Source organism: Microchirus variegatus (assembly GCF_963457635.1).
Source record: "Microchirus variegatus genome assembly, chromosome: 5".
Classification (NCBI taxonomy): Eukaryota; Metazoa; Chordata; class Actinopteri; order Pleuronectiformes; family Soleidae; genus Microchirus; species Microchirus variegatus.
Window position 1 is genome coordinate 3,782,235 of NC_139806.1, and position 24,545 is coordinate 3,806,779.

At 40.1% G+C, this 24,545-nt stretch overlaps 1 protein-coding gene across 1 annotated transcript in view; it reads left to right on the forward strand.

The window, feature by feature from the left end:
* astn1 (astrotactin 1) overlaps positions 1 to 24,545 on the forward strand; it is a gene marked incomplete at both ends in the record, with an annotated part of 401,060 nt that overhangs the window by 111,570 nt on the left and 264,945 nt on the right. Inside the window, 4 exons of the mRNA XM_083888886.1 lie at positions 941 to 1,090; positions 11,127 to 11,276; positions 12,661 to 12,813; positions 19,004 to 19,171. Coding sequence (XP_083745012.1) covers positions 941 to 1,090; positions 11,127 to 11,276; positions 12,661 to 12,813; positions 19,004 to 19,171 — 621 coding nt within the window. The remainder of the gene's footprint in view (positions 1 to 940; positions 1,091 to 11,126; positions 11,277 to 12,660; positions 12,814 to 19,003; positions 19,172 to 24,545) is intronic.

A 24,545-nucleotide genomic window follows, 5' to 3' on the forward strand; every position in this document is an offset into this window, starting at 1 on the left:
CTCTACCAATCATTGCAGTCAGTAGAGTCTCAGCTGGGCGTCAGAAAACGAAACCTAAAAGACCTCTGTATTTTGAATGTGAGTGTAGTTACCATTTTTGGCCACATTCTTACATATGGCACCTTTAAATAAAGTAAATACAAGCAATAATCAATAAGAATAATTATAAACAAACTTTTGATTTCATTATGTGAAGATCATTTTTTTCTGTTATAATAATTTAATTATTATATTTATTTTAATTTGAATAGTCACAGTTATCATTTTAATAAATGGCAATGTAACCAAAACCACGTCTATATGGAGGACCAAACATGACAAAACAATAAATAAATAAATGGATGGATAAATAAATGCAGAAATAAATATTTAAAAACATAAATTACTTCAAAAAAAGAATACATTTTCATCATTGAAAGGGCTATTTCTGTACAATATTGCTACAAATATTTATTTATTTATCTCTCATTTTTGGTCCTCCATAAATCTAAGATCAAACGCGAAAATATGTTCCTGTCCAAGTTCCAGGCCATAGGTAACGCATAATAAAACTGAATTTATTTTATTATAATAATAATAATAATAACGGCTGTACGTAGCTGTAAATGAGCCGCTATGTTGCGCTCACCCGTCACATTATGCCATCTTTAAAAAGTGGCTCCCCCACATGGAAGGTTTGGCAAACCGCTAACACTATATTCTCTTTTCAAAGCATTTACTTCACTCTATGCATGATTCATTTAAGGTTTTAAAATAATCTGTCAAAAAAAAACAAAAAAAAAAAAACATGGCTTTTCATTCCCAAGTGGCTGCTTTGTCAATTTTGAGAGAGAGCTTTTCAGGCCGATGCGTGTTATATATTTATTTATTCTTCTCTATTTCTGCTGCTGCTGCTGCTGTGTTTGTAATTAAATCCCCTCTTTCTCTCTCTCCTCCACAGTGAGCGATAACACAAAGCTGGCTCTAATGAACAAATACAAGGACAACATCATCGCCACGAGTCCCATCGACAGCAACCACCAGCAGAACACCCTGCTCCCGCACAACACCTCCACCAGCCAACGCAAGCGTCTCTCCAGCAACACCCGCGGTGAGTCACCCCCCCCCCCCCTCCCCCCCTCCCACTGACTTACCCTCTGACAGAGACAACACACACACACACACACATGCACCGCCGGCGGCAACAAGCAGCTTCACAGTGTACTTACATTGTTTTATTTTTACATCCAAAAAAACGCTACAGCCTGAAGGTATAAAAGCCTTTTTATCACCAGATGTCCAGAAACACACACACACACACACACAACCGTAGATGGATGCTAATCTCGCCCGAGGTGTGCGAGTACGTCGTACGAACTCAAACGGCGATGACACATCAGCCGTTGCGTTTGCTGCCAGTTTTGGCTGATTTTAACGCGGTCGAAAAAAAAAAAATTGAGTCATTTCCCCACAGGAGGTGCAGGGTAGTCGGGCCTCACTCGCAGACGGTTACCTCTGATTTTGATTTTGAAGAGATTAAATGAGTTTGTTGTTGTGCTTAAGAGCCCGCGGAGTCAACACCGGCTTCTGATTTAGCTTGAAAGGAGCAGGAATAGTTGTTTGAAAATTTCCTTTTTTTGTCTTTTACGCGAGGTTGGACGAGACATCCCGGAGAAAATGTCACACTGTGAAAAACACTGGCGTTGCCTCAAGGTTGTCGCTACACACAGAGTGAAGAGCTAACACTTTGTAATAATGGTTTAAAGCGCGTCGTTGTCTCTTCACAGCTGCACGTTGGAGCTTTTGGAAATTAGAATCAGCGTCTGTGCTGACATCATAGCACAATAACTTTGAGAAAAGTATAATAAGTCTTATAAAATCATAAATGATTAGTCAATTGTAATGGAAGACCAATGCACACTGAAAAAAATTATGTTTTTGATCAATCAGAATTCAAAAATCAAACCCCACAATTGCTTTTAATGCACTTTATTTGTGAGTGAACCTTCAGCCGCCTCACGATGATCCAAATAATCATTATATACTTAACTGAAATATTCTCACAGTCTAAAAATGGCTGTTGTTCTTCTCGGACAAAAAAAATGGCCGCCACTGGAAATCAATGGGTGAGACGACAGTGTCACGTGTTCAGATATTCCTTCGTATTCATTCGGACAACGACCTCAACAACAACAGCGTTATCCATATCTTTAACCACAGTTAATGCCAGCTCATACCCAACCACAATCCAAATTCTTAGCTACTAACCGATGTGGTATCTGGAATTCGGTACCGGTACCAAAAGGTACCTTATTTCGGTACTTTAAAAAAAATGTTTTGGTCGTAAAACAAAGTTCACACTTCTCAGTTTCAGTTTTTTTATTAAGAAGTTTTAAGAACAGTAAATAAATAAACATAAATAAATGTGGTGTTGCTACTAGCAGCGCTAGTAGTAGCCAGTAGCTAGTAGTGTAGTTCTTTACCCGCCCAGCCTTGCATTTTGCGTCTCAAACTGAAAAAATGTTTTTCAGTTGTCTACACAAAGTCTACACATCTCAGTTTCAGTCTTTTTTATTAAAAAGATTTGATAAATAAACATAAATAAATGTTAGTTAGCTCATATTTACCTGCTCCTTTCCTCATCAACATTTCTAGCTTGACTGGCTTTATAGGTGTTGCTACTAGCATCAGCTACTAACGCAAGCTAGCAATCAGGATTGATGTTGTACACCAATAATCCCCAGAGATGAATTCCTTCATCACATCATCACACACAGTGTGTGTATGTGTGTGTGTGCAGTGAATGTGAAACCACACACACATACATGTCATATACATCACATCCTTTTATCCTTTTTGTGTTCCGTTATGATTTTAAACGTCCACCCCATTCATCAATCATTCAGTCAATCAATCTGGAGTACTTTTCATGTTCCTCAGTCTTCGCCGTCACACACACACACACACACACACACACACACACACACACACACACACACACACACACACACACACACACACACACACACACACACACACACACACACACTCATCTCTTGTATGCATCATGTACCCTGTGACAGGAAACTGAAGGCGCCGAAAAAGAGCGGCCGCTCATGACATGGAGAGACAGGCGCCCGTTATGATAAAGAGGACGGGAGACATTTTCAAAAATATCATTTTGGGAAATTTTCATTTGACCCCCAGACCATAGTTCACTTTGCTCCACTCTTGGCTGCATTGCATGCTTTATTTTCAGGCCAATTAAAAACACTTTTATGGCACCGGTGACTGTGAAGAGAAACTTTGGAAGTATAAACTTTTCAAGTAGGAAAAAAAACACAAGCGTCGAAGCTCAGATGTGGTTTTTCTTCGTCTATTCCACCTTCTTTCATGTTGATGCACTGGAACGGATGATCACTTACATCCTAACGTGGTTGCCAGAGCATTTTCCTTTCAGTCAGTGTACTGCTCTGGCCGTCAGGGGCTTCACCTGCAGCCGTCATGGCGGCGGCGTAAGAAGCAGAGTGCAGTCAAAAAAAAAAAAAAAAGCATCCACAATAAAAGGCGAGAACAAAGAGCGAGTGGCCCCGCACACCGGGCAGAAAGCGGCACTTCACACTTGAAAAATTGAAATATCACACACTATAAGTTCTGTAACGTGGCCTCGAGCTGCAGACGCCGCTTGCGACGCTTGCGTTCCCAGCTACGGCTGACGGACTTTAACAAGAGAGCGATGAAAGAGTCGACGGCGTCTAACGATGACAACAACACAGTGGAAGAAAAAGCCTCTTTCGTTCATTTTCAGCTGGATTCCTCACATAAAAGAGCGAAAATAGACTCGCCTGGTAACGCCAACCAGAAATGTCCCACGTCAATAAGTGAACTAAGGCCCCGTCCCAATATCTCCACTGACAGTTGGCCAGTCCATCACACGGACGAACAACCATCATAGAATTTAAAAACCATGCAAAGTCCATGCACAAAGGCTCTTGTTCCTGCTGTAACAGATCCAGAACAAACCCGAGTATGATCTATATTTTAGCCGAAAAAAAAACCATGTTCTTGAAATTAGCGGCAGCCGAACAAAATATAGGATATTAGAAGTCATCGACTACTTTAGTAAAGTTTCATACATTTATCCCAAACAAGTGATATCGACGTGGTAGATTGTCACCTTTTATTTTGAAATATACAAAATGACAGAACTTAGCTTAACAAGTTTGGGCTCATCTATACAATTTACAATTATTTGGTATTTTCCATTAAAAGTCACACTTTTATTCATCAAAAGAGTTGCAAAATGAATAGAAAATATAGTCAAGACATTGACAATATGAGAAATAATGATTTTTTTTATTCCAAATAAAAATGTTGTCAGCTGTGCTAACATCATTGCACAAGGGTTTTCTAATCGTCCAATAGCCTTCTAACGCCATTAGCAAACACAATGTACCATTAGAACACTGGAAATGGGCCTCTATACACTCTTACAAATAAAAGTGCTCAGTAGAACCATATAAGGTTCTTCGGCTTGTCCTCGTAGGAGAACCCTTTTTGGCTCCAGGGAGAACCTTGTTCTAAAGGTTCCACCCAGAACCCTTTTAAAACCCTTTATTCGGGAAAGGGGTTTTAAAGGGTTCTCTGGATCCAAATGGTTATTTTTGGAACCATTAGTGTTACCAAGAACATTTGAAAAGGGTTTTTCAGAAGCAAATGGTTCCAGGTAGAACCTCAGCCCTTGTAGAAGTACCTTATAAGTATACACCTATGTACATATTCCATTAAAAACCAGACGTTTGTAGCTAGAATAGTTTACCACATTAACAATGTATAGAGTGTATTTATGATTCATTTAATTTTATATTCATTGGAAAAAAAGTGAATTTCCATCAAAAAATAAGGACGTTTCTTAGTGACATTTCTAAGCTTTTGGACAGTAGTTTATATCCAGAGTATAATCTAGCTTAGGCTGCTTTAACCCTGGGTTTATTCTGGACTGGGGCTAAATATGGCCTCTTACACCAGGTTTTCTTGCTGCAGAGACAAGAGTGCAAACCACTACAGAACAGAATAAAACATCTTAAGAATAAAGAAAATCGTAACATGAAGCCAGAAAGAAAATCCTGTTTACACTCTATTGACTGTATTGACTGTAGCAGCTGTGTATGAATTTAGATTTTTTTTTTTTTATACACTCTCTCACACACTGACACACACACACACACACTCTGTTAAAGTTCAGTGCTTTCAGGTGGAGCACATTCTCCAAACAGCCCAGGAATCGGAGCGTCTAAGCAGGCAATTACATCGGCTTCATGCATTTCTGAGTCGCCGCGTTGTCGGAAAAGATTCCAGCGGCTGATTTTCCTCCTTTTTTGTCATAAAATATGCACACGGACAGAACTTTGTTTTGTCTTTTCTCCCGTTGTCCTCAGTGGGCAACTTTTGTGTGTGTGTGTGTGTGTGTGCGGCAGCCATTACTGTCAGGTAAGGTAATGACTCCCCTCCGCCCCTTTTTGCTGAAGATGCCCAAGCGCCTCTCTTCCCTCCATATGTCAGCACATTTAATGGACTCCAGAGTTACTTGGAAGGCTACTTAAAGTACCAAAGATGCCAAGTGGGAGCACGCATTGTCAAAGAGAGCGACTGGTGCGCCCTGAAGCCTGCAGACCCCATCATTATTTTATGAGTATTATTGCTGAGCAGGTGTATCGTTCATTGCTCGTTCCAAAAAAACTTGCCAACGTTTATTTAATTTTTTTTTTCCGATTGTCTTAATTGTGCACCTTACAACACTTAAGTTACCGCCGTCTTAATTAGTGCAGGTGATTAATTACTGCGTTCGCGACGTCCCAGAGAGCAGGAAGTGCAAGGAGGCAGATACGCGGGTCTGCAATGCAACAGTGCGCAACTTTTTGTTGTTGTTGTTGTTGTTGTTGTTGTTGTTGTTGTTGTTGTTTGTTTTCAGCCTCGTGAACGGGAACAATGTAGCGTGTGTGTGTGTGCGCTGCGTCATTGTCTCACACTTTATCCTCCAGACCTGCCCCAGAGATCCAGAGACGCGCAGCTAACGTACGTTAACGCATGACGCGTTTCCATGACGACTGACCGGAAAAAGACACGCGCGAGACGCCATGTTTACGTGACTCCCCGATTGTCAAAACGAGTCTCTAAAGTAACACCAAACTTTAAAAACAGAGGCACACAAGTTATAGTTTTATACTCTGCTGTCAGTTTACACACAGATTTAGGAAGAGTTTGTCGGGAACTGAAGTTTAACTGAAGTTAACACTTTAGATCGGGGAACACATATTCACCATTAACTCAGTGCTGATTAACATACTAACTAACTTACTAATAAAGGGCTATTATGCAACTTATATATTATATAAGTTGCATAATAGCCTTTTATTAGTCATCATTAAGCACGTATTAACACCTTATCCTACCTCTATAATGACATGAATTAAGATTTTCCTACATAAGGTGATAATATGGGCCTAATATTTTATATATATATAAAATATAATATATTAGTATGCTACTTATATGCACAGACACACTTATCCCGAGATATACAAAGGTATATACCATTCATAAGTTTGGGGTCACTTAGAAATGTCTTTATTTATTATTATTATTATTTCAATGAAAACAACATTAAATGAATCAGAAATTGTAATGGAATATGTACATAGGTGTATAGAGGCCCATTTCCAGTGTTCTAATGGTGCATTGTGTTTGCTAATGGCGTTAAAAGGCTATTGGTTGATTAGAAAACCCCTGAAAACCCGTGTGCACTGATGTTAGCATAGCTGAAAACAGTTGTATTTTGAATAAAAATCATTGTCAATGTCTTGGCTATATTTTCTATTCATTTTGCAACTCTTTTTGATGAATAAAAAATCTGACTTTTAATGGAAAACTTGGAAAATTGTATAGGTGACCCCAAACGTTTGAACGGTAGTGTAAAAAGAACAATGTTCCCCCTTACACTGGCCGATTTTTAACCAGAAATTTTCAAAAGCTCTGCACCAAAGTGAAAATTGTGAAGTTCTGTCGGAACAGAAACTGAAATGGCTCGTTTTTCTTTCGACCTTTTGTTTCCATTTTTTTCACTTTCAAGTGCCAGGACGAGTGCAGGATAAAAGGGGTGGAAGGAGATGCGATGGAGGAAAATAGTTCCATTCATACGCTCATCTGCGACTTTTCCACTTTTGCATGTTGTTGTCGAGATCGTAAAACGTCGGAGCTTCGCCGCGACTCCATTATGCTTTTTTTTTTTTAAGCAGCGGGGACTTGGTAACTCGGTAAAGTGCAACACGATTGGGTAAACAAAGCGCTCAGACAATGGAAGAGTGCCATAACACGGCAGAGCTGAGTGTGTTTCAGCCCAGGCATTAGCTCTGTTTAGAGGGCATGTATTCAAAGCTTGTTTTACAAGTGTTCGTGGGATGCAAAAAAAACACAAAGTGAGGAGGAGGATGAGGAGGAGGAGGAGGAGGAGGAGGAGGAGGAGGAGGAGGAGGAGGAGGAGGAGGAGGAGGAGGATGAGGGTGGAGGGGTTGGAGGGATCCATCAAAGCACCCAAAGATTTGTCGCCGCAGCGGGATATATGAGGATGGAAATAACGCTAACATTGTTCAGTGACAAGAGCTTTAAAAAAAAATCCCCCCACCAAGACAAAGCCGTTGATTAAACTGGAGAAGATCCCACACCAACAATGGGAGGTGGTGGTGGTGGTGGTGGGGGGAAACACAGTTGGCAGACAAACTCTTTCCTTCTTTCTTTCTTTCGTGGAAGCCGCTTTATCAGCTCTGTTTTTATGATTTCGTTGTAGGTTTTAAAATGAAACAGGAAGATATAAACGTTATTGAGAGCCGTGACCATGTGACGGCACAGATGCTGCCGTCACTTTACTGAGGCGGCATTTCACTGAATAATAATAATAATAACTAGAAGCACTCGGAGAGCGCAGAACTCCCACAAAATAGAGATAAAAATAGTGATAACGGCTACGGATCGCGGCCAAAATTATCGATTCATTTAATCACATTTCCTGAAAATGTCATCCAAATGCGTCCGCGACTTTTTACGGTTACGTTGCTAACAGACAGACAAACGCCAGCGGAGGTCAATAATAATAATATTCACTGAACACATTCCCTCACAGTCCTCCGTCCGGAAAATACTTACATGCAAAAGTGCACTTTTTCCATAAAAAAAGTCACATTTAAAAAGCTTATGTAATGAAGCTGAATGGATTAGTGGTTGAGGATTAATTAAGAAAACAGCATTTCCGATGGGAAAAGGCAATGATTTTTTTTCTGCTTCTAATCAGCTGTAATTTTTGGATGTTCATTGAAATCATAAAACACCGACTTCATGGCGTGTGTGTTCGTCATCGGGGGGGGGGGGGGAAACCCCAATCGTGTTTGTGTTTTGGCGTCATGTGGCGCCACCTACTGCCGTCTACCAATCATTGCAGCCAGTAGAGTCTCGGCTGCCGAGCAACCACGGGTTGCCAGTTACGTCTGAGCTACAATGGCGGAGAAAACGAAACCTAAAAGACTTAGAGCATTGGTTCTCAAAGTGCGGCCCGGGGCCCAATGGCGGCCCGCAGAAACATTTCTGGCGGCCCCGCAATGAATTACAGTTGATAGTTTTAATCCAGGAGCTACTAAGCTTGTTCAATGTTTATTGGACATTACTGGATACAGACCAATAAGTGTAAACAAAAATACTGGGTATTTACCTGGTTTCTATATGGTGAATTTTAGTGAATTATTGTGTTATAAGCTGGTAATAAGCAGGTAGCTACAGCCCCCAATTACTAGCTATTTACCCAGTAAATATATGGTAACAGAAATGTGTTACTTGGTATAAACCTGTAATTAGAAGATAAGAACAATGGCCAAAATACTGGGTAATGCTTAAATTACATTATATTAACGCTTATTACTTAATGCTAAACTGTAGAACTGCATTCTGGTCATTAAAATAATTACAAACAGGATTTCTTTCTGTTTTTTTTTCTTTGGCGGCCCCTCAGTCCAATGTTGGGTTCCTAAATTGGCCCTCAGGTATCAAAACTTTGAGAACCCCTGACTTAGAGGTATTGTGGAATTTCACTGTTTTTGTCCACATTCTTACATATGGTGCCTTTAAGTCTCGCTCAACACAAGTATGCCGATAAAGCAGCTTGGCAAAAAATTACGTTTTCCCCTGAAACCATCGCTGCAACATTAAAAACTTTTGACATTTTTATGCCAAATGTTCAAGGCCCTTGAAAGTAAGTGCGCTTGGGGTTTTCTTGGGGTTGCAACATGGGGATTAGGTAAATTGGACACTCGAGATTGACCATAGGATTATAAAGCGGTAAAAGATGGATGGATGGATCCACTCTAAAGACATTTGAAAACTTTGAAAGCCTGTTGATGTGGTAAAGGAGGAGGATGTATTTGTCTAAATAGATTGGCACAGGTGTGAGACTGATTGTGATCAGAGTGTGATTGATAGACTGCAGTCAGCCGGCCGTCAGCTGCAGCTGCATCACTGCATCACCATCAACACAGAGTCTCATTAAAAACCACAGACAAATCACCTGGTTTCCTATTTTTCTTCTTTGTAAACGTATTTTTTTTGCGTACGTATTAATTATTGAAAACACTTTCACACGCTACAGGACAAAAGAAACTCTCTAGACACTCGACCCTCAAAAGCTCTCGTCAGAAATGTAAACACAGCAGAGGCATTTGGCCTCAGCACCTGACACTTCCGTGGTCCAGTTAAGAGCTTTTAGAGTGTTCCAGTTCTAAAACAGTTTCTCAACTTTCACTCTGTGGCAGAAAAACCCAAGAGGAGCCGGAGCAGCTAATCAGGCAGAAGATAGGAGCCAGAAAATGCATGTAATTAGAGTTGATTTTTTGGATTATTACTTCAATCCGCCCATATATGCAGTGATTAAAATCACTGACCGGCACTGACCCACCTCTTCTGTCGAGAAAATATCACGAGGTTTGAATAAAAAAATATAAAAGGTTTGTTAAATTACCAAAAAAAAAAAAAAAAAAAAAAGTTGTGTATTAGTACACAGAAATGCAGGAGTGAGTGTGGATAAAACGGCCTCAGCGGTAAATACGGATATTTGTCCGTTCTATTTTCTCCAGCGGCCTGAATGAGCGCGTCACACAGAGACACACAAACGCAGAAGGACATGCTTTCTGATGCACAGAGGCCACCGTAGTTTCCCTGTAAAGTGGGAGGAGTTAGCAGAGGAAGATCTAAAACATACATGAATTGATGCTTCTGTGTTTTTATGGCACTCGAGTTGAGAAGCAGTCGTGACCAGAAAAAGGTTTACATCACTCCCGATTGTTGAAATGAGTCTCTAAATTAATGCTAAAGTAACGCTAACGCTAACAGCGCTAAAGGAGCTAACGGAGGTAACTGGTAAACTGGTGCCTGGACTCTGTTAGCTGATTGGTAGAAGCAGTCGTGACCAGAAAAAGGTTTACATCACTCACGATTGTTGAAATGAGTCTCTAAATTAATGCTAAAGTATCGTTAACGCTAACAGCGCTAAAGGAGCTAACGGAGGTGACTAGTAAACTGGTGCCTGGACTCTGTTAGCTGATTGGTAGAAGCAGTTGTGACCAGAAAAAAGGTTTACATCACTCCCGATTGTTGAAATTAGTCTCTAAATTAATGCTAAAGTAACGCTAACAGCGCTAAAGGAGCTAACGGAGGTTACTGGTAAACTGGTGCCTGGACTCTGTTAGCTGATTGGTAGAAGCAGTCGTGACCAGAAAAAGGTTTACATCACTCCCGATTGTTGAAATGAGTCTCTAAATTAATGATAAAGTAATGCTAACGCTAACAGCGCTAAATGAGCTAATGGAGGTAACTGGTAAACGGTGCCTGGACTCTGTTAGCTGATTGGTAGAAGCAGTCAAAGTGTTCACGGTTTTTCTTAAAAGCAAGATATTGTTGACTTCGTCCATTAGCTTGTTAGCTAGCTTAGCTAATTTGTGATCGAAGGAAACTCTCAACCGGAGGACGAATCCTCCTCACAATGAGTAATTTTTTTCGAGGTGTGTTATTTTTTTTTTGTGTGTGTGTGTTTGTGTGTGTGAATCCAACAGCGGGTTCTACGTTCTTGAACCCAGACGGGGACTCTGGGACGGAGGCCGACAGCGAGCCTCAGCTGGCCTTTTACACCGATCCGAACCGCAGCCGGCGCCGGAGTCGAGGTATGAGAAACGGTAACGCCAACAGCGCGTGGGGCTCAGGGGGTAAGGAGGACTCTCTCGTACACCTACAGTTGTGTCACCGTCCGTCTGACGGCATCGCCGTCGTCGCATGACAAGCAACCTCTTGCACTGCGGACCGCTGCAGTGTTTATGTGTGTGTGTGTGTGTGTGTTTGTGACTTTTATTCCCCCTCCTAAAGGAAACACATATTTGTCGTGAGCATGTGCAGCTGATCTCAGAGCATCACCGTCGTACCGTCTTGTTGCCCGACAGTCGAGTCAAGACGATGAGATCAGACGTCGTTTGAGGGGGAAATAATATTACGTTCAAATATTATTTCATTTGAAAGAGGAAAAGAAGTCGACAAAGTGAAGCACGTTTTTTTTATTTTTTTTTTTACTATCTGTCGGCATGCTTTTGTGTCTGTGCTGAAAAGTACTGAAAGAGAAAAGAGGCCGCGGGAATAAAATGAAAGCTCCAAAAAAATGAAAGGAGACAATGCCCCTAAAATAATAGCTGCCGTCAGAAGGTGTTACAGAGCTCCGCCGATGCCTCAGGGCCAATTATTCCCCGCTGTCAAGTGCACAGGTGTCACAAACACCGGGGCGACGCCGCCAGAAAGAAAGAAGTGTGGCCAACACCTTTAATTAGACGCTTTTAAGAATAGAATAAAGCGATTCCCACCCCCCCATCACCCCCCCTCCAACCCCAACTCTTGTTTACATCCACGAAAAAAAGAAAAAAACGATGATTCGTGAGGAAATTCAACGTTTTTCGTCACGTTAGCAGTATTGTGAGTGAGGGATGACGGCAGTGTTGTGATTATTAAAATGTGTCATGCAAATGTCTGCTGGAGTCAAATCAGGGGGGGTTCTGGGTAAAAAAAACAAAAAAAACACCTCGAGCAGCTTTTGAAGGAGAAAGTTCTGCTGGAATTTAAACAATTCAATTCAATTGTTTTATAGTTTGTTGTTTAATTTAGTCCTTTTTTTGGTACCCTTATTTCTAAGAGTGTATAGAGGCCCATTTCAAGTGTTCTAATGGTACATTGTGTTTGCTCATGGCGTTAGAAGACTATTGGACAATTAGAAAACGCTTGAAAACCCTTGTGCAGTGACGTTAGCACAGCTGAAAACAGTTTTGTTGGTTCTAAGAATCATTATTTATAATATTGTCAATGTCTTGACTATATATTCTATTCATTTTGCAACTCTTTTGATGAATAAAACTCTGACTTTTAATGGAAAACACAGATAAAGTGCATAGGCGGATCCCAAACTTTTGAACGGTCGTGCATGTTCGTGCATGCACGTAGCAAAAAAAAAAATGAAATAATAAAATAAAAATAGCCTCTCACTCTATCTCCCCCTGTTGTTCCACTCCCTCCCTCCCTCACTCCCTCCTTCACTCCCTCCCTCCCTCCCAGCAGCAGGTTCTCCACGGAGCCCCATCAACAAGACCACCCTGACTCTGATCAGCGTCATCAGCTGTGTCATCGGCCTGGTTTACTCCTCTCACCTCTCCTGCAGCCTGTCGGTGCGAGTAATCCTCCACGTGCCGGAGCACCTCATCGCCGACGGTAAGGCTCTAAATCCACTTGAACACAGTCGTCTCAGAGCGCTGAAAGCCGGCCCCATGGGGGGGAGGGGCTTTCAGAAACCAGCGATGGACTCACTCCATCGCTGGTTTGAGTCGCTGGATTTGTTCTGTAAATGTCAGGTTGACCGCCCCATCCACCCCCCCCCCCCTCCCGTCCTCCATACCTCCTCCATCCTTCTGACAGGACAGATGTGGCCTCAAAGCAACAGAGCACATTGAGGCCAGGTCGCCGTGGCCACCTGCAGCAAACCCCCCTCCATCACACGACCTGACACCACCGTGCACCGACTCCTGCTGGTTCGCTGGCATTTTTCAGCTGTCGCAGGAGTCCAGATGTATTCTCGACGAGTGACGAGGGCCCCCCGCTCATCTATCATCTGCTCGTCCTATTTGATTCGGGGCTTCTGCCGCCGCTGATTTCCGGGCGGTAAACATCGTCGTCTGCCCGGGGAGGTATTAACATTCCAGGGGAGTCGTCGTCGTCGTCCGTGGTGGGAACTTTGAAGCTCAGAGAGAGAGAGAGACGGAGATGAAAGATGGCAAATTCACCCCCGTTGAATTACAAAAAAACCTGGGGATCGATTTGAGAATGTTTCCATAAATGTCTCCCTTGCAATCTCATCAGACACTGATTTGATGTCACGGAGAATCGGATGGAAATCTGGATTCTGCCCACAGGGAGATGCCGACAGCTGCATGTGTTTTTAGGTTTCTTTAAACACAGGAAGATATTTGATCCGACTCAGAGGAAAAGATACCAATTTCCTCTCGGCATCAACCATTAAGAGCGGGAGACTTTTGGTTGATGTTGTACATCAGGGGTGTCAAACTCAAATGACCTAGGGGCCAATGAGCGTCGAGTCTGGTCAAGAGGTAGCAAATGGGCAATATGAGCTTAAAATTTAGTGCTGGGCACGCTAGCAGCGTCAATGTTAGCGCATGGCGCGTTTCCATCAGGACTGACCCGGGAAAAGACACGCGTGACGTTGCATTTACGTGACTCCCGATTGTTAAAATGAGTCTCTGAAGTAACGCAGTTTTCAGGAGAGTCCAGGCACCGTTTAGCAGTTAGCTGCGTTAGCTCCTTTAGCGCCGTTAGCGCGCCTACAGACGAACTGGAACTACAGTCTGTTTTTTAATCAATAATATATGAGAGTGATATAAAGCCCCTTTTCCATCACGGCACAGTTTAGGTTGGTTTTCCACTGCAAAAATGTGGGCGGAGTCATCGCTGCACGGCTACATGAAACTGCCGTAACATCGTTTTTTACACGCGACACACACACACAAACGAGTGACACGTTACTTGTTTTCAGTGGAACTGAATCATTAGAATCATTTAATTAAAACTGTTAGTCACTGGACTGCAATGCGGCGACAGGGTTTGCGACGTCGCGATTAGCAGTGCTCTCTCTAAATGCTAGTGCTTGGCACATTAGCACGTCAACGCTAATGGACATTAACGCATGACACGTTTCCACGACTGACTGGAAAAAGACGCGCGTGACGTTGACGTTTACGAGTCCAGGCACCGTTTACCAGTTAGCTCTGTTAGCATCTTTAGCGCCGTTAGCGCGCCTAAAGTCGAACTGGAGCGGTCTGTTTATTAAAGGAAAAGAGCAGCGCTACAAATAACTAGCGTACCTGTGTACTGCGTATGTGTGCCTGCGTAAGTATAGCGTTACTTTAGAGACTCATTTTAACAATCCGAAAACGATTTCTTATAGATTATTTTACAACTTTGGTTGAGAAATGTTGGAAATCAGGCAGAAAAATCACTTGAAATAAGCTTTGCGTTGCAACAATACATCTTGTGACCACCGGTGGCAGCAGTGAGCCCTGTTTTTAACACATTGAGCTCAATCTCGTGGGTATTTACGTGGTTTTTAGCTCAGAAAATTTTAGTATTCTCACTGTTTTTTATTGCTTTTTAAATAAATTCAGGCCAAGTGAGGGTTTCTAAGGTTTTAGTTGAAGACGTATCGCTCCAATGTTGCGTCTTTTTATGGCGTTTCATACTCCAGCTTCTATATTTCGCTCAATATTTTTCGGTCCACTCCTTCCCTTTCCCTTCGTTCTTAATATCGGAGTCGACTTTATGACGCGGAAACACAATTATTACATCATATCTGCGGTTTTGCCCAAAGGCATCAGACAAGGACATAAAAGTGCCATAAAAACACAGAAGCGTGGCTGATTTCTCTCGTTTCTGAATTTTTCTTAGCACTTTCACAACCGTCGCCTCCGCAATTAAGCGACCAGGGAGGCGTCCAGCCATTTGCATGGCGTGCTCTAGTTTTAACGGGATCATCAGGAGGGTTGGCTGTAAATGTGACACACACACACAGGGTCTGCCAAGGAGTCGTTAAAGGAGCCCGGGTCAGGAAAATGTCCACTCCATCCCGTGTTCGCAAACTGACAGATCTTTGGTCCGCGAGTCGAGAACACAGAACTTGACATTTTCCACCGCGCAGCTCACAAATCAGCGCCCGAGCTGACAAGCGGGCAACATTTGAGCTGCAAATCATGCACCAACTCTCAGTCTTTAAGTGTTATTACAACAGCACAAGCAATCGTTTGTGCTTCCATTTCCCTCTGAGGCACATTTTAGCTCCGGTAAAAAGCTCAAATGAGGGTAAATAAAAAAAAATACACAAAGAATAAAGAAATATGAGCCGGTAAAGTGATGCTCAACCTTTGTGAACCTGTGAGATTAATTAGCATGAACAAGTCGGGGGAATTTATGCGTGTGAAAATAATATATTTATTTGTTTGTGTCAAAAAAAAAGAAAAGTAGAAACGATATCACACTGTGAGGATTAAAGAAGAGCCTCATTAAACGCAGCAGAAAACAGTGTACACATCAAAAAAAAAAATCCCTGTCATATCTGCCCCTGTTTTCTGTTTTCACATTTAAAATCTTCACTCACCTCTGTGAACCTGACTGCTGCTGTGTCACTGAAGCCTAGATTAGTGGATTAAGATGGGATTTTCTGCATTTATGACGAATTAATCCAGGACGTGGAAGTGTAAATTACAGTGCACATAATTTTATTCTGTTGGAGCTAAATTTGTTTATATTATAAACAAATATTGTTCATAATATATATATGTATATATATATTTATGTGTGTGTGTGTGTACATTATATATATATACACACATACATATGTATATATGTATAATATATATATATATATATTAGGGCTGTCAAAAGATTACATTTTTTTATCAGATTAATCACAGGGTAGCTGTGGATTAATCACGATTAATTACCATTCGTAAATATGCCAGAAAAATTCTAATTTTCTCTTTATATTGTTGTAGGAACAGAGAGATGAATAAAATGTGAAAATATAAATGTAAAGAACAATAAAATACTGTAAATAACTTTGAAAAAAACGTAAAAAAACAAAACTACTCAATAACTCACATTATAAACAAAATATAAAGTATAGAAGTTATATAGTTTTCTTGGGGGAACTAAACCCACAGCAGGAGAAGCACTGCTGCTACTAGTTAGCGTTAGCGTCAGCTAGCATTCTGACGCTAATGTTAGCTGCTGTCTGTGTCCCCATTAGTTAGACAGTGACTGTTAATGTTATGATTATATCATTATCTGCGCCAGCAGCGCCACTTACAACTGTGTGTCTTTCTTTCTTTTTTCTTCATCCTCTTTTTTTCTTCCTCTTCTAACTTCCTGATTGATAACTCCTCTTCATTTTCCTTCAGCTTCACACAGGTTAACATGAGGAGACGTGGGGCCCCAAGCAGTTGCCCGCCGCCTTGCCTGTTCATAAACTGCACGTCTACCCGTAGCGCGATGAAAGTGAGAAAGTGCGTTAATGCGTAAAAAATAAATTAACGCGTTAATTCCACAATTTAATCATCCTGCGTTAACTCGTTAATTTTGATAGCCCTTATATATATATATAATACATAAATACATATATATGTGTATATGTATATCCATAATGTACACACACATATATATATATATATATATATATATATATACACGTGTTTATATTATAAACAATATTTGTTTATAATATAAATAAATTTAGCTGCACAGAATAAAATGATTTTAATGCGTTAATATATTTTAACGCATTAAAGGTCACATAGAGTGGTCCTGTTGCACATATATGTGAGTTATGGAGGTCTACTTACATATATTAAGTTGTTTTTATGGTCAAAATCCTCCTAGTTGATGTAAACGAGCCGATTGAAATCTGTCCTTTTCGAAGCGCTTGTCAGTCGCGCTATTTCAGCCATAAATCTCGCCCGAGAAGACAGAGTGTGTTGTGATTGGCCAGCCAGCGTAGGGCCTTCCCACCTGTGTTGTGATTGGCCAGGTATCTGGAAGTGACGTAATCTATCACGTCAGCTCTCAGAAACGCAGCTCCCTCTCTGGAGCGGTGGATGCATTGCTACTCATTATCAAAACATTGTTTTAACAATGTTTAAAAATAGCTTCGTCACGACTCCCCGCCACAGTCCCTTTATGACTTTAAACCGGAGTCAGACCCAGAGTCAGAAGACACTTTTGCTCGTGAAACACCTCCACAACGGACGTTATTCTTCTTCTGCGGTTCAATGTACGCAACCGGATGTGCCCGGACTACCACCCGGAGCAGGACGATCGGTTGTTCAGGAGAACCGCTGCTTACGTAACTATAACGGGATTTTCAGTGATCTCGTTGAGCCCCGAGATTACAATAAAACACAACGTTCTCAGCAATGGCTGACCTGTTTGTTTCGAACCGTCAGGCTTCATAAACAAGGTAATGACGCAGATACACACCAAAAAAAACGATAATAGGAACTTCCGGTCTAGTTCCGCTTTAACGCACTTTCTAACTTTCATCGCGCTACGGGTAGACGTGCAGTTTATGAACAGGCAAGGCGGCGGGCAACTATAGGGGCCCCACGTCACCTCACGTTAACCTGTGTGAAGCTGAAGGAAAATGAAGAGGAGTTATCAATCAGTAAGTTAGAAGAGGAAGAAAAAAAGAGGATGAAGAAAAAAGAAAGAAAGACACACAGTTGTAAGTGGCGCTGCTGGCGCAGATAATGATATAATCATAACATTAACAGTCACTGTCTAACTAACGGGGACACAGACAGCAGCTAACGTTAGCGTCAGAATGCTAGCTGACGCTAACGCTAACTAGTAGAAGTAGTGCTTCTCCTGCTGTGGGTTTAGTTCCACAAGAAAACTATTTAACTTATATACTTTATATTTTGTTTATAATGTGAGTTATTTACAGTGCAATGTGTAGTTTTTTTTAAACTTATTTACAGCATTTTTTTTTCTATTTATTTATATTGTCTTATAATGTGGGTTCTTTACAATGTAATGTTTATTTTTTACTAAGTTTGTATAGATTTTTTACAAGTTATTTACAGTATTTTATTGTTCTTTACATTTATATTTTCACATACTTTATTTATCTCTCCGTTCCTACAACAATATAAAGAGAAAATTTGAATTTTTCTGGCATATTTACGAATGGTAATTAATCGTGATTAATCCACAGCTACCCTGTGATTAATCTGATTAAAAATTTTAATCTTTTGACAGCCCTTATATATATATATATATATATATATATATATATATATATATATATATATACATATATATATATATACACATATATATTGTTTGTAATTTGATGCAGTTTGTATGTGTATATACATATATATGTATTTATGTATTATATATGAATACTAAAACTTACCCTCAAAGTGTATGACTTTTTTCAACTATGTGCATTTTAATGCTTCTATTAGCACGTTTTGAAGGTTGAGTTGAACATGTAATTCAGCTTATATTTCATTAAAATGTTCATAACAATGTATTTTCTGAAGGTTTTTCCTCGAGGCTTTTATTTCTCTTTTTAATGCAGCGTCTTTCATTGGGCAGACAATTTTTCAATCTGGTTCAAATCCATTCGTTCGTACATTTGTTTTCCGCTTGTTCTTAAAAAAAGTCGAGGGGACATTTCTGAAAAACTAAAAAAAGCTTAGAAAGTCAAATATTTCTCACTCTCATCCTCTCATCTTTGCATTCAGTGTCCACATCCTTTTCTTTCTCTTCTGGCCCTCAGTTCCTCCCTCTGCATCTAATTTTCTTTTTCTTCTGTTTCTCTCCTCCTCCTCAGGATCAAGGTTTATTTTGCTGCAGGGGAGCCAGTTGGACGCTTCAGACTGGCTGAACCCTGCCCAGATCTTGTTGTACTACCAGCAGAATGCCAGCGGGCCATGGGTCAATGAGCTGTGTGGACGACGCCTCCTGGACCCGTGTGAGCATCAGTGCGACCAGGAGACAGGTAAACAAAGAGCAGAGAGTCTGTTCTGGACCAAACCAAGTGGCTTTTGTTCCTCACTCTTACAAAAAAAAAAAAAAAAAGCCTTTTTTTCAGGCGCTAACCAACGTTTGTGAACGGCTCACGCTCCTGCAACCAGTCCTGAAAGAAAAATCATCGTTTTTCTGCTTCTATGCATTCAAAATTTACTGATGAATGAGCTAAGCTGACCATGAGATAAAGTGGCAAACTTACACCGTTCAAAAGTTTGGGGTCACCTATACAATTGTTTGTGTGTTTTCCATTAAAAGTCAGACTTTTAATCATCAAAAGAGTTGCAAAATGAATAGAAAACATAGTCAAGACATTGACAAGATTAGAAATAATGATTTTTATTCACTTTGCTTTCGTCAAAGAACCAGCAAAACTGTTTTCAGCTGTGCTAACATCATTGCACAAGGGTTTTCAAGGGTTTTCTAATCATCCAATAGTCTTCTAACGCAATTAGTAAACACAATGTACCATTAGAACACTGGAAATGGGCCTCTATACACCTATGTACATATTCCATTAAAAACCAGACGTGTGCAGCTAGAATAGTTGTTTCTGATTCATTTAATGTTATATTCATTGAAAAAAGGAGCTTTTCCTTTCAAAAATAAGGACATTTCTAAGTGACCCCAAACTTTTGAACGGTAGTGTATCCCTCTAAAACAGAGCATAATTGACATTAAGTGAGAAATAGGATCATTCTCTTCAATCAACTACAACAGACTTACCCCCCCCTTAGTGGCGATTCAGTATAAATGTATTTCCCCGTTGGCTGCAGGAGAAAACTGGAAAACCTTCAGGACATTACAGGGCAGTAAAATAAAGCAGTTGAATCTGAACCAAATCTGTTTTAGATGCATTTGTCCTAAAAAGAAGAAGAAGAAAAACAACCCAAAAACAATGGAACAAAAGCCCCAGAAAACGTGAAAACAGAGCCAAGGTCCCATTCACTGTGACATTACATAACAATGGAGCGCTGCTGATTAGTGTTGTTAGTATTCAAATGATCAAAGTAGAACTGGTGCAACATAGAAAACACATCATAAAGGTGTACATAATTGTACGTAAAGGACCGGTGTTCGTAGAATCGCGACCACGAGGCGATCCAGAATCTGAGATCACGCGCGTGCATTCTGGATCGTCTCGCGATCGCTTGGCCGTTGCCTCGATTAAACAGTTTAGTTTCGCTCGTGACGTCGTAGGTGACAAAGGGCGGCGACAAAGAAATATATCGTGGGAGGTGATGTGATGAAAATAATAAAAGTGTGAAACTTGTAAACTGGCTCGCTGCCCGTACAGTGAGCAATTAGAGGAAGTAGCACCTCGCAAGGTGTAAAACAAGTTTGAGCTCGAGCGCGGTGACCTCGGAGTGCAATGAAACGCTAATTAAAGTTCGATGAAGCGTAAAACATTGTTTAGCAGCTGTGTAACTCCGCAGCTCCCTGCCATCCCATAGTATAGTCACTCAGCATCACTGCTGATTTCTTCTTCTGCTCATAATCGACTCCGTCGGTGAAAATGTAAATCTGCTCTTTCTCAAGGCCGACGGTGAGTCTCTTTCACTGCACCTTTAAACATTTAAAGCCTGAACGTAGCAATCAGTTTATAGAGGTCTGTGTAAATGTTGGTGAACTCTGTCAGGGACAGTGTTTGGATTATCAGCCAGGTGATGTAGTCCAGAGAGGTGGTGTTCAGTCCCTGAGGATTACATTACTGCTTTATTCTCCTAATATTACGACTTTATTCCCATAAGATTACGATTTTTTAATGGTATGACGTTATCTCTAAAGATTAAGGCTTTATTCTCATAAAATTACAACTTTATTCTCAAAGGATTACAACGTTATTCCCTAAAGATTGCGACTTTACTCTTGTAATATTTCGACTTTATTCTTTAAAGATTACGACCATTCTTGTAATATTACGACTTTTTTAATGTTACAACTTTATTCTCAAAACATTACGATTTTAAACTTTTATACATTTTATTATCGAAAGATTATGACTTAATTCTCGTAATAGTCTGATTTTGTCCTCAAAAGATTACGACTTTATTCTCGAAAGATTACGACTTTATTCTTGTATATATCTTAATATGTTATTCTCATAAGATTACGACTTTATTCTCAAAAGATTAAAAATGTATTCTTGTAATATTCTGTTTTTTTTTAATGCTACGACTTTTTTACCGTTATTAGAACTTCTGTTTCCTCCTCATAAGCGCAAAAAACATGCAGCTGCATCAAATCCTGTCGTTTTACGTGAACATACGACACATATACGCTGCAACATCGGGCTAGCGTTCAACATGCGTGTTTATGTTTTGTTTGCGTTTACCCACAATGCCCTGCGTTGTAGTCCCACTTCCTGAATTATGGTTTCACTTGAAGCGAACCGAGACTACGTTTTTAGGCGCAGAACAGAGTTTGTCGCAGTTTCATTGCGTGTTCACAGCTCCCCAAACGAACCGGCCTTTCCAAGCAAACGGACCCGGAGTGGATTCAGAAGGATCTGCGGCCCTAAATATGTGTTACTGTCTGTTGAAAAAGTCAGTTGGAATGTGTTTGCAGTTGTATCTAAAGAGCAAAGCAATGCGCCGTTGGACCCGGCGCTTGTCCCTGAAAGTAAAATAGATCAAATAAACTAAACCTGATAACAGGACTCCCTGTAACCTCCAAACAACTCAAGTGTTATATTATGTAAACGGTTGAAACCGAGTGCTGGGGCACAGCTGTTGAGATTTTTTTGGTTAGGGGAATTTTGCTAAAGTCCTTGCTCGGGTTAAAACTGTAATATAAAACTGTCTTTGTCCTGGTAAAAGACCGAGAGATTTTCTTTCTAAGCCTGAGAGATGAACCGGTGCACAGGAATGAACTCTAGAGCACACAAAAACAGTAAAAAGATATTTTTTAAAAGATATTGACGACATGCGATCGAGCATTTGCTTCTGTGTGAACCTGTGAGAATTATACACTTAAACTCAGCAGGAATTGACCTTTTCCCATTAACCGTGGGCGTTATAAAAGCTCACAGCCTGTGGCCTTCGCTTGCCTCGCTCCCGTCGAGCATGAGCAGAACATGTAGTACATGTTACCCTCCATTTACCCTGGAAACCTAAGGTGAGACCCCATCAGTCATCGTGAGCAGAGTCAAGGCCGTGGTGTTTTCTCCTGAGAGCTGACAACCGAGCAAAACTTCCTGTTTTTAGCTAAAAGGCTTCACTTCATCACTGAAGCTTCCACACACACACACACACACACACACACACACACACACACACACACACACACACACACACACACACACACACACACACACACACGCACGCATGAACCAAATCTAAGTTTTTTTTCAGAATCTCAAATAGATTTTATTTGATCAGTAAAAAGTATTAAAGAGTATTCGGGCCTCATGTAAACATTTGGAGATTAAAGTCAGAATTATGAGATTATTTAAAGAAAAAGTCAGAATTATGAGGAAAAAAGTCAGATTTATGAGAAAAAAATCTGAATTATGAGGAAAAAAGTCAGAATTATCAGATTATTTAAAGATAGTCAGAATTATGAGGATAAAAGTCAGAATTCAGAGAAAGAAAAAAAATTAATTCTGAGATTATTTAAACATAAAATCAGAATTATGAGGCGAAAAAAGTCAGAATTATGAGGAAAGTCAGAATTATGAGAAAAAAAATCTGAATTCTGTGATTAAAGTCAGAATTATGTGATTATTTAAAGATAAAGTCAGAATTCTGAGGAAAAAAGTCAGAATTATGAGATTATCAAAAGATAAAGTCAGAATTCTGAGGAAAAAAGTCAGACTTATGAGAAAAAAATCTGAATTATGAGGAAAAAAGTCAGAATTATGAGATTATTTAAAGATAGTCAGAATTATGAGGAACAAAGTCAGAATTATGAGAAAAAAATCTGAATTATGAGGAAATAAGTCTGAATTTCGAGGAAAAAAGTCTGAATTCTGAGATTATTTAACGATAAAGTCAGAATTATGAGGATAAAAGTCAGAATTCAGAGAAAGAAAAAAAATTAATTCTGAGATTATTTAAACATAAAATCAGAATTATGAGGCGAAAAAAGTCAGAATTATGAGGAAAGTCAGAATTATGAGAAAAAAAATCTGAATTCTGTGATTAAAGTCAGAATTATGTGATTATTTAAAGATAAAGTCAGAATTCTGAGGAAAAAAGTCAGAATTATGAGATTATCAAAAGATAAAGTCAGAATTCTGAGGAAAAAAGTCAGAATTATGAGAAAAAAGTCATAACTCTGAGATTAAAGTCACAAAGTCACTCTCCAAAAACCTTCCCAGGCTGCGGCGCTGCCTCTGTGAGAGACGTCTTCGTTATCTTGATGTGATGAAAAAGTGAAAACACTCCCACTCATGCGGTCGTAGAATCTGCATATTTATTTGTCAGCTCGTCAGTCTCTCGGGGGCCTAAGACAACGTAAGTGGAGTAAAGGTCATTAGAATGAAACTTCACGTGGGAGTATTTCCACTTATAAGTTGGTAAAGTTGACCCAAAATGTCCTCAAGGTTTGTTTGTGTTTTTAATTGACAGTGAGATTGTTTGGAATGTGCTGGTACTAAAACTAAAGACGTGCAAACAAAGAGTTGAACAATAAAACACTATGAAAAACGCACGTTCACTGGAGTCTGATCAGCAGAATCTGGTGCAGGTCGTCCTCCATCATGTGCGCCATCTTGAGGCCACTGACCTGTTTGACATTGTGTTCACCACAGTGGACGATGAGGACGTCCAGACCTGTGTATGTTGGTGTAGTGTGGGTGATGGGGGGGGGGGGGGGGGGGTTTCCTGTAGATCCCAAAGCAACTAAAATATGGAAGTAAACTATGTTGATGTCACTTTCTAACACATCTTGGATGGCTCTTTTGGCTTCCATCTGGTAAGGAATTAGACTTCTCCGGGGAGCAGAGGGAAGGCATGATTTTGGTGTTAGGGCCTCATGTAAGAATTTGGAGGTAAAAGTCAGAATTGTGAGGGGGGGGAAAAACCAGAATTATGAGATTTAACAACAAATCAGAATTATGTAAAAAGTCAGAATTATTTATATATATTTTTAAAGTCAGAATTCAAGTCAAAAATTCTGAGATTTTTTTTTTTTCATCTCAGAATTTATTTTAATCTCATAATCCTGACTTTAATCTCCTAATCCTGACTTTTTTCTCAGAATTCTGACTCTTTCTGTAATCTCAGAATCCTGCTTTACTCAATCTTTTTTACTCAAAACTAAATAATCTCATAATCCTGACTTTAATCTCATAATCCTGACTTTAATCTCATTACGATGACTTTTTTCCTCAGAATTCTGAC